General features: G+C 43.1%; 1 protein-coding gene across 1 annotated transcript in view; it reads right to left on the bottom strand.

The window, feature by feature from the left end:
• Positions 1-312: 312 nt before the first annotated feature.
• The window catches only part of LOC142293599 (MOB kinase activator 3A), a 44,988-nt gene continuing 33,702 nt past the window's right edge, over positions 313-11,598 (bottom strand). The window contains exons 3-4 of the mRNA XM_075337831.1: positions 5,150-5,352; positions 313-796 (exon numbers count right to left, since the gene is read on the bottom strand). Of these exons, the coding sequence (XP_075193946.1) occupies positions 767-796; positions 5,150-5,352 (233 nt within the window). The 3' untranslated portion in view covers positions 313-766. The remainder of the gene's footprint in view (positions 797-5,149; positions 5,353-11,598) is intronic.

The raw sequence follows: 11,598 nt of genomic DNA, 5'->3' as shown, positions 1-11,598 counted from the left end.
TTTTTCTTAAGAAAATCTACTGAAAGAATTTTCTTAAGAAAAAAACGCAGTGTGCGCACAGCTAATTTTTTTTGCCATAGGTTTTGCTGGGGAATGTCTGCAGAAAGGTTACAAGAATTTCTCAAGAAATTTCTGCAGCAAAAACGGACCAAAAACGCAGGTAAAAAACGCAGTGTGTGAACATAGCCTAATACCCAGTCAAACTCATCAAAAACCCATTGTGGGCACACAGCGTTGGAGTGTTTCACATGATGGAAAAAACAAAACAAAACACAACACAACTTTTACACAAGCAAGACATATATTAGTGTAGAAATACTTTAATTGAATTAAGCAAGGTTAACTTTTACACAGACCAAACATGGAAAGCCTTTAAAATCAGCTGGCAGTGAATGTCATACAAACAGTAAACATGTCATTTAAAATACAAGAACCTGAGATGGTTTGTATACTACAGACCTGTAATTATTGCATTAATGGAAAAGTCTATAGGTAAACAATGTCTAGAATGTCAAGATATAAAAATAAAATCTCAAGAAACAGAAATGTACAACTTTTTAAGAAGGGTGCCTTCAGTTATCACAGCTTGATAGAAGTGTATGCTATCAAAAATAGAATAAAAATACATCACATACAGTGAACTATTCATAGTAAAAACTCAAGAGTTTCTTCTCCCAAGAAACCCTCTGGTGCAGAGGGGCAAATCTCAGCAGTTAAACTTCCACAGGCAACAAGGAGAGGTGGATAAAGAAAAGGGGATCCCGTCTCAGTGGCACATCCTCAATGTCATTTCTTTCTGTCAAAGAATCAAAATTAAAACAAAAACTGAGTATTTAACAATGTAAAAAGCAAAGTTTAGAACAACTAGCTTTATTTATTTTTTATGCCGTTCACGAGCGCCATTAGTGATTAGGCGGCTTTATTCCTCCAGTCAGTACAATTACAGAAATACTAGATTTTTTTTTTTTTTTTTTTTAGGTTTGGGTCCTATCAAGATAAGAACGACATGACAGTTTCCCTTTAAGTCTGTGAATGTCCTGCCTCCTCAGTTTGAAATCTCAGCAGAGGCCTGTCATTCACAGACTTAAGGCAGGTGGAAGGGCAGGGAAGTCAAAAACAGGGCTGAGAAGACCAAGTGTGTAGTCTGGCTGCTGTGCACCCAAATCTAACTAGTAAAAAACTTTAAATGGTGATTACAAACAACAAAATATATTTCTACATATTTTTCCGCACAGCAGACATGTGCAGTTAACAGGCATGGGTGGATTAGAGATCCACTAGCGCCTGTTAACCCCATAGGTTGTGCTGTTAAACTCTGACAGCGCAATCTGACATGCTCCGGAGGGGATGCCGCTAATCCTTACTGCCATCGGCAGCCCTTGGACGCGATTATTTGGCGCCAATGGGTTGCAATGACAGTGCAGGGTCAGCTGATGATCCCTGTCACTGTCATGACTCACTTCCTTTCAATGCTGGCAGAGCGCACTCACGGGAACACAGCATTTCTGCTGTTTAGAGGGATGCTGAAGCATCGCTCTGTACAGCGGAAGAGATTGGATAGTGCAGGCATAAAGTCCCCTAAAATCAATACAAAATGTAAAAAAAAAAAGTTTTTAAAAATATGAAAAAAATAAAAAACCTTAACGTTTAAAATCACCCCCTATTGAAAATAAAACAAATAATTAAAAAAAATACACATTTTTGGCATCACCGCATTCAGAAATGCTGGATCTATCAAAATATAAAATCAATAAATCTGATCAGTAAGGGGCGCAACTAGAAATAAAAAAAAAAAAAAAAAAAAAGCCAGAATAATGTGTTTTTTATTGCCGCAACATAACAGGCAATAAAAAAGAAATTATATTAATCCAAAAATGGTATAATTAAAAACGTCAGCTAAAGACGGAAAAATAAGCCATCACTGAGCCCCAGATCCTGAAAAATGAAAATGTTACTAGTCTTGGAATATGGCGAGAAAAGCACAATTCCTTTTTTACAAACTTCTGCATTTTGTTTTCACCACTTAGATAAAAGTAAAACTATACATGTTTGGTACCTATGAACTCGTACTCACCTGGGGAAATCATAATGCCAGGTCACTTACCATATAAAGAATATAGTAAAATAAAAAAAATTAAATACAATTGTGGAATTGTACTTTTTTTTTTTGCCATTTCACAGCACTCTTGGAATTTTTTCCTATTTTCCAGTACAAAATGTGGCAGAATGGATGATGTCATTCAAAAGTACAATTCACCTTTCAAAAAACAAGCCCTCAAAATCGCTATATTGACAGAAAAATAAAAAAAAGTTATGGCTCTTGGAAGGGAGTAAAAATGAAACCAAAGAAACGGAAAATCGCCGGGTGGTAAAGGGGTTAATCAATGTTAACCTGCTAAACGCAAGTGTCAAACTCTGATATTGGCATTAACAGTCATGTCTAATTTACATTTAAAAATCCTGCTGACAAGTTCTCTGTAAGAGATTAAACCCTTCACGACTGGCCGATTTTTCGTTTTCCGTTTTTTTTTCCCGCCGTTTTTCAGTCAATATGGTCATGTGAGGGCTAATTTGTTGCGGGATGAGCTGTACTTTTAAATGAAACCATAAGTTTAACCATATAGTGTATTGGAAAACGGTAAATAAATTCCAAATGCAGAAACATTGCAAAAAAAGTGCGATAGCACTATCGTTTTTGAGATATTTTATTCACTGTGTTCACTATATGGTAAAACTGATGTGTCGGTGTGATGCCTGAGGTCAGTGCGAGTTCATAGACACCAAACATGTATAGGTTTACTTTTATAAAAAGGGTTATAAAAAATCTGAAGTTTGTCCAAAAAAAGTGGCACATGTTTTACGCCATATTCAGTGACCCGTAGCGTTCTTATTTTTCGGGATCTATGGCTCAGTGCCGGCTTATTTTTTTGCGTCTCGAGCTGACATTTTTAACGGTACCATTTTTGCGCAGATGCTATGTTTTGATCACCTGTTATTGCAGTTTGCGCAAGAGTTGTAGGGAAAAAACCCCCGTAATTTTGTCGTTTGGAATTTTTTTGCCACTACGCCGTTTACTGATCAGATTAATTTATTTTATATTTTGAAAGATCGGGCATTTCTGAACGCGGCGATACCAAATGTGTGTATATTTGATATCTTTTTAACCCTTTAATTTTCAATGGGGGCGAAAGGGGGGGGTAATTTGAACTTTTAGGGTTTTTTTTTAAGTTTTTTAAAACTTTTTTTTATTTTACTAGTCCCCCTAGGGAACTATATTGATTAACAATCCGATCGCTCTGCCACATCTGCTGATCACAGCTATACAGCTGTAAACAGCAGATACGCTCACTTTCTGCTTCACTCGGCTCCGGGCCGAGTGAAACCGAAAGTAATTCATGTGTGGTACAGGAATCATCACATGACTCTGTGCTACCATGGCATACACCAGAAGTCACGTGATCATGTAACGTGACTTCCGGTATCGGGCGGTAAGTAAATGTTTACCGCCGATGCGTTATAATACCGCTGTCGCATATTGACAGCGCCATTTAAGGGGATAAACAGCACGAGCAGATAACTATTCTGCTCGTGCCTCGCAGGCACACATCTCAGCTGTAATAATCAGCTGAGATGTGCGCCAATCGCGACATGCTGCCGGAAGCAGACCGCGGGCAGTAGCACTATGACCGCTAGGACGTAATATTACTGCCCGCGGTCGTTCAGGGGTTAACAGCAGCAAGCAGAGCTAGCTCCATTGATAGAGGAAGATGTGGGCTGTGTAACACAGCTGGCATCTGCCTAGTATGGAACACACTTAGCTCCTGAGCCCAGTCCATATACCTAAGGGTATGGTCATGGAGTTTTAAGAGAATAATACCCACCCTGCATTTAAGGCAGTGAATAATAAAATATCTATATTTCAGAGTTTGTTACAATTACAGAGATCCCAAACTTAAACTTATGGATGTCTAAACAGATCTAAATTATTTCCCGGAAGAAGTATTTCACCAAAACCAATAGGTCGGGGTTTCTCGAAATCTTGCGCCACAGCTTAGGTAAAAATATGCACTTTATTCTGACATTCTGGTGTGTTTTGGTGTTTGTTTGTGCATGTCTCTCACTTTTGTCTCCTACTTACCTTTTGTGATGCCATTTCATGTGTACTTTACACACTGAGTGGCCTTTTATTTACGACCTTTTTTCTGCAGACCCCTTTCTGAGACTTGTATTGCAAACACTATCTCCCCATGTTTTGACTAAAGGGGGCTTTACACGCTACGACATCGCTAATGCGAACTCGTTGGGGTCACGGAATTGGTGACGCACATCCGGCCGCATTAGCGATGCCGTTGCGTGTGACACCGATGAGCGATTTTGCATCGTTGCAAAAACGTGCAAAATCACTCATCGGTGACATGGGGGTCCATTCTCAAAAATCATTACTGCAGCAGTAACGAGGTTGTTCCTTGTTCCTGCGGCAGCACACATCGCTCCGTGTGACGCCGCAGGAACGAGGAAGCTCTCCTTACCTGCCTCCCGGCCGCTATGCGGAAGGAAGGAGGTGGGCGGGATGTTAAGTCCCGCTCAGCTCCGCCCCTCCGCTGCTATTGGGCGGCCGCTCAGTGACGTCGCTGTGACGCCGCACGGACCGCCCCCTTAGAAAGGAGGCAGTTCGCCGGTCACAGCGACGTCGCCGGGCAGGTAAGTATGTGTGACGGGTCTGGGCGATGTTGTGCGGCAAGGGCAGCGATTTGCCCGTGTCGCACAACAGATGGGGGCGAGTACCCACGCTGGCGATATCGGGACCGATATCGCAGTGTGTAAAGCCCGCTTTAGTCTCTCTCATGCAGGCTTTTTTCACTGATGTGTGGAGCGAGGCCGCTACCTACTGCTCCTCTAAGTTCATCTTCATACATCTTTTTATTCATCTTTTCTATGTTTTAAGATTTGATTGTCAATAAAATGTATACATTTATATTGAATTGCCCTTGTACAGAATTTTCTTTCTTTAGTTTATATCCTATTTTCTGTATATGGCTCTCTCCATGTACCAATTATGGCACAAATGATTTTTTCATGTATATTGTGTGTTCTAAGTATTTAAGGATAAAATAAGGTGTATGGTGTTTTTTCCAAACTTAATACTTACAAGTGGCTCAAGTTCCTTGGTGTCAATCAGATTAAACTCTGTGACGAAGTAGTAAAAATGCTTGTAGCAGGTATTTACATGAGCCTCTGCTCCCATTTGTATTATTCTGTCAAAATGATGAATATAAACGTGGACGAATACTCGAAAAAGCCTGGACAACATTTTCTTCACAAGTTGTAGAAAATTCTTTGGAAATGGGGTACCTCAAAGAGAGAAAAGCAAACAGAAAAGAAGATTAGGTTTAAAATAATCATTACTCAGCTTACCCTTAAGGTAAGAATTCAGAGACGGTAGCAGCAGTAACATATACTGGCATGAGAAAAATTAAATACACCCTCTTTGAATTCTATGGTTTTACTTAGCTGGACATAGGATATTAAAAAAAACAAACAACCCCCCCTATCTCCCCATGAGAAAAACACATTAGGTCATTACAAGGTCTTAAAATTTAGTAAATACAACCTCAGGTGAACAACACAATGTACACCGTGTCATTAATTAATCAAATCTAGAAAAGAAATATGGAGTGTAACTAAACTTTGAACTTGTTTTTCAACTTTAGCAGGCACTTTGAATTGGTGGCAGTTTGGGATCAGAGGTACCCACTGGTTGGCTCATTAAAACCCTGAAAAGTGCACAGTTCTGCAGACATGAGCGCACAGTGTGGTGTACATATTAGATATAAAGAATAAGCTTGGCACCAGTGTATGGATTAAAAAAAAAAGCATATACTTTGTAGAGGTATACAGATTTAATAGCAAGCATACCATCGTAGTGGTGCATGGATTTTATAGAAAGCATAGGCTACCAAGCTTATGAAATGTATTGAATCGATACTGCACTCTGTGCTGCTCAACTTAGCCTTTACACACTGTTGATTTGGGTGGGGCGGGGGATCAGAATGCAGACCTCTCCAATCTGTAGGCAGACAAAGGTGAAAAACAACTTTAGGCTATGTGCGCACGTTGCGTAATTGCATGCAGTTACACTGCGATCTGCACCGCAGCGTAACTGCATGCGTCCTGCGTCCCCAGCATAATCTATGGAGATTGTGCAGGAGCCGTGCGCACGTGGCGTCTTAGAGCGCAGCGCTTCGGCTGCTGCCCGAAGAGCGCGTTCTAAGAAGTGACATGTCACTTCTTTCCTGCGCTTTGCCGGCATCCCCCGCCCTGTCTATGGGAGGGGCTGCAGTCAGAGTGCATGGAATCGGCTTTTTTTTATTTCCATTACGGACTGTTTCTGCAGCGATTTGAAGCGCACGTGTGCGGTTCAAATCGCTGCAGAAATTTCTGCAGGGACAGTACGCAATGTGTGCACATAGCCTTAAAGTTTCGTATCTCTTGAAGGCTCTGTGCGCACTGGGAAATGAAATTTCCTTGAGAAAATTCCGCATGCTCTCAAAGATTACCGCACCCGCGGTAAAAAAACGCGGGAAACCGCACCCGAAAACCGCATGCGGTTTGCCGCGGTTTGCTGCGGTTTTACCGCGGTATTATTCGCGGTATTGCCGCGTGCGGGTTGGGATGTGCTTTATTGCATTCAATGCAATAAAGCACATTGAAAAAAAAAAAAAAAAGTCATTTAATTCTGAGATAGTAGATAGATAGATAGATAGAGAAAGAGACAGAAGAATAGATAGAGGGATAGATAGAGGGATAGATAGATGACAGATCGCTGCATTTCCCACGGTCGGCCGTGAGTTCACATTACCGGCCGTGGGAAATGACCGGTAATTACCTCTGCTGTCTGCTGCATTCAGCCTGTGTCTGTGACAGTCGCGGCTGGATGTCAGCAGTGCAGGACGTCGGACCTGTGGATTATGCCGGAGCAGTGTGGATTACGTCGGAGTTTTGTTGCGGGAGGGGTTAATAAAATGGTGAACGAGGCTTGTTGGTTTTATTTAAAATAAAGGATTTTTCGGTGTCTGTGTTTTATTCACTTTACTTATGGGTTGATCATGTCAGCTGTCACATAGACGCTGCCATGATCAAGCCTGGGGTTAATGGCGGTGGTCCCCCATCACCATTAACCCCTTGTTATATTACCCTGACCGCCACTGCTACACGGCGGCAGGAAGAGCCGAGGACACTCCCGGTGCTGCCGCATAATGGATGCGACAGTGCCGGGGCAGCTGCGGCTGATATTCTCGGCTGCGGGAGGTGGGAGGGAGGCGGGGGACATTACCCCTGCCCCTCTCCCTCCCCAGCCTGAGAATACCGGGCCGCCGCTGTGTGCTTACCTCGGCTAGAGGGTGAATATGTAGCGGAGCCCACGTTCTTTTTTTTCTATATTTCCGTTTTCTTTCTATGTGTGTTCTACGTCTGTGATGTGTGTGTGTTTACTCTCTGCACGGCTTCCTCTTCCTGTAATGACATCACTTCCCTGCAAAACCGCAGACAGGCGATGCACATTACTGGAGGTAAACCGCAAAATACCGCAGGGAATAACGCAGGAAAACGCAGTGAACCGCACAGAATTTGCTGCCTGCGTTATTCCCTGCGGGATTTCACGATTACATTGGAGTCAATGGAGTGAAATCCCGCAGCGATGTGCGGAAAAGAAGTGACATGCACTTGTTTTTGCTGCGGGATTCCCGCAGCAAAACATGCAGCTGTCAAATTCCGCCCAGTGCGCACAGGATTTTTTTTCTCCATAGGATTTGCTGGTGATTCACTGCAGAGATGTTATGAACATTTTCTGCAGCGAAACATGCAGCAAATCTGCGAAAAATCCGCGGCAAAATCCGGTAAGTGCGCACATAGCCTAAAGGGGGTTATCCTGGACTTTTCTATTACAGGCCTAAGCAATTATCGGCAGCTAGTTGTTAACTACTTGTCTGGTTTGCTGTGCAATGATCTCTCTTGACGCAGAGAAGTAAAGGCCGATTTACACACTGCTATATCGGTACCGATATCGCCATCGTGCGTACCCGCCCCCATCGGTTGTGCGACACGGGCAAATCTCTGCCCGTGTCGCACAACATCGCCCAGACCCGTCACACTACTTACCTTCCCTGCGACGTCGCTGTGACCGGCGAACTGCCTACTTTCTAAGGGGGCGGTTCGTGCAACGTCACAGCAGCGTCACTGAACCGCCGCCCAATAGAAGCGGAGGGGCGGAGATGAGCGGGACGAACATCCCGCCCACCTCCTTCCTTCCGCATTGTATCCGGGAGGCAGGTAAGGAGAGGTTCCTCGTTCCTGCGGTGTCACATGGAGCGATGTGTGGTGCCGCAGGAACGAGGAACAACTTAGTTACTGCTGCAGTAACGATATTTGAGAATCGACCCCGATGTCGCTATGTCGGCTTCCCTGGATTTTCTATTACCAGTGAAGGTAACACAAAGCAGTGGGGGTTAGCAGTCAGTAGCTGCTTGGGTTACCCTTAGCAATAGAAAATGCAGCAGGAGCCCACGCATTTTTATTTTTTTACCCCTAACCCTAGAGTTAGGGTTATGTGTTTAAGGTTTTTTTTTTATTTTTTAATGAATTAAAAAAAAAAAATAAAAAAAAATAATAGACATGGGCTTCGCCCATCAAGCACCCAAGCATTTTACTGCTCACGCATCCCTACTCCTGTATACACAGCCAGCAGAACAAGGAATCAGATCAGCTGACTCCAGTGTCGGCCAATTACTTGTTCGGTGTCCCCCTGCATCCATTGCAGCATGTGCGGGCTGTGAGGTCAGCGGAGTTCGACCAGCACTGGAGTCAGCTGATCTGAACTCAGCTGAATTTCACAGCCCGTACACGCTGCAATGGATGCAGGGGGACACCAAACAAGTAATCGGCCGGCACTGGAGTCAGCTGATCTGAACTCAGCTGAACTCCTGACCACACAGCCCACACACGGTCACACGTGACCGACAGCAGGAAGTGACTGCTGTTAACCTGCATCCATCGCAGCGTGTGCGAGCTGTGATATCAGGAGTTCAGCTGACTCCAGTGTCGGCCGATAAATTCTGTGTCCCGCTGCATCCATCGCAAGTAGAAGGATTCAATAAAATAATTGCGGTTGCATGCATTGCACATTCAATCCACAGGATCCGGTCATATGCAGTTTGCGGGGTTTTTTGCCTACAGGCAAAAAAAACGCTGATGTGAAAGAAGCCTTACGGACTGCTTCTTGTGTGTTTTCTCCTGCTTCCTGTGACATATCGACAGAGCAGTTCCTTCTCTTCCCCTCTGCTATTGTCACTGCTGAGATCATGGTTTGTTTTTTTTGTTTTTTTTACAGCTCTCTGCTGCCTAACTGCAAAGTATCAGATTAAATACGGATTTGAAAATCCTAGTCTGAAAGATGACTTTGCTTGATAAGATGCAGAATAGGGTATACAGTCCTTTGGGTGAATACATGAGACTGAGTACACCAGGGAGCGTGCACCTGCTCATCATTAAATATTGGGAGGGGTGTTCAATCCCTTACCATTTCTAAGTGGCAAAATAAAAAAGTTTTAACTAGTGATGGGAGCCCTCACAGATAACCGGAACTACAGACGGAACTAACCAGATTAAAAAAAAAAAAAAAAAAATCCGGTATCGGACCGGAAATGATCCAGATTGTCTGGCTGGATGCTAGTCCCCATATAAGTCTATAGTGACCAGAATACGTATATTAAAAATGGGGATAGAAGGGATACAGGGATAGGAGCAAGCGCTTCATACAGAGTCTCCAGCGCAGCTGTAACTGCTCCCGTGGGCTCTCATACACTTTTGCGGCCCCTCATTTACCTTCATTGCATATGTACTGCTTCCCCAGCCCACCAGGGTCTGTGATTGGTTGCAGTCAGATATGCCCCCACCCTGAGTGGCAGCATGTCAGTGAACTGCTTCCAATCACAGATGCTATGTGCGTCTATCATGGTATAAAAAAAGTTTGTTTAAAAGAACTGAGAGTCCTCAGTAGTTGATACCTTTTAATGGCTAACTGAAACATGGTAATAATAGCAAGCTTTTGAGACTACTCAGGTCTCTTCATCAGGCATGGTACAAGAATAACTGGCTAACACGGTACAAAGATATATTTTACCTGTATCATGGTATAATAATAAATAAAAAAATTGGCGTAGAGTCCCCCCATATTATGATACCCAGCATAGATAAAGCATATGGCTACAGACTGCAGCCCCCAGCTGTGCACTTATCTTGGCTGTGTAACACATTATGGGACCTTTTTACCCATTTTCCTTTTGTGAACATGTAAAATATAGGGCTGAAACAACATTTTAGTGGTAAAAATATTTTTTTTTTTTTTTCACTGCCCAATGGTGGTGGTGTCAATATGCTCACTGCACCCCTAACATTAACTCATTGAGAAGTGTAGTTTGTAAAATGGGGTCACTTATGGGGGGTGGGTTCTGCTTTTCTTGCACCTTGGGGGCTCTGCAAACGTGATATGGTACCTGCAACATAATGCAGCAAAATCTGCACTCCGATATGGCGCTTCTTACCTTTGCACTGTGCTTGGAAAGTAGTATTTGAACACATATGGTGTACTCGTAGACTCAGGAGAAACTGCACAACAAATCGTACCACATATTTCCTCCTACTAGTAACCATTTCACGACATATGACGTATATTTATTTTATGTCATGTCCCTTGCTTTGATGCGGACTCCCTCGCAGAGCCCACATCTTTTTTTGCATATGACAGCTGATCTGATCATGTGTATCTAACAGGAGATCTGCCCATGCCTGTTTACCCCATATCCGGGATTTCACTAGTTATGTGTCATTACCAAATATGTGGCTGTACAGTACTCAGGACTTGGAGGGAAGAAGCGCTATTTGTCTTTTGGAGAGCAGATTTTCCTACAATAGTAAGCGGACTCCATTTGCTGAGCTCCAAAGTACCAAAACAGCAGAAAACCCCCAAGTGATCACATTTTTGGAAATTAGACGTTCTCTAACAATTCATTTACAGGTGTAGTGATTGATACTTCATGGGTGATTTGAAGAAACAAACATGCAGTGTTTATTGTGAAGATTCCAATGTATTACCCAATGCATTGTAGTGACCATTATATTATGCCCAGCTTGTGCTTCTGGAAACAGGTACCCCATGAACTAAGTGGGTTCGACTCACTATAGTAATGGCAAACATGAACATGCTAGCTTCTGTTTAGGCAAACTGTAGGGCTCAGGAGGGAGGGGGCAGTTGGATTTGGGGGCGCAGATTTCGCAGAATTTTTTTTTCAGAGAGTGGGGGGCGGATGTTGCTTTTTCAGAGCCTTTGTGCGACCAGTAAAATGGAAGCTCCTATATTTCTGTCAATGGATGACACTCCTGAGTGGGGACATGTTTTTTTGTGCACTGAGATGAAGCTTTTATTGGTAGCATTTGGGGTTCAGAACATTTTGGATCAGTTAACATTTATCCTGTGTTCTGTGCTGAGCACTTATATTAGGTCTTCCATCTACATCTCTGAAATACTTGATTCAGGTGAGACCC

Source organism: Anomaloglossus baeobatrachus, chromosome 1 (assembly GCF_048569485.1).
Source record: "Anomaloglossus baeobatrachus isolate aAnoBae1 chromosome 1, aAnoBae1.hap1, whole genome shotgun sequence".
In the NCBI taxonomy this organism is placed as follows: Eukaryota; Metazoa; Chordata; class Amphibia; order Anura; family Aromobatidae; genus Anomaloglossus; species Anomaloglossus baeobatrachus.
The sequence above is the reverse complement of the archived record's forward strand: the minus strand, read 5'-3'. Positions and strand labels throughout refer to the sequence as shown.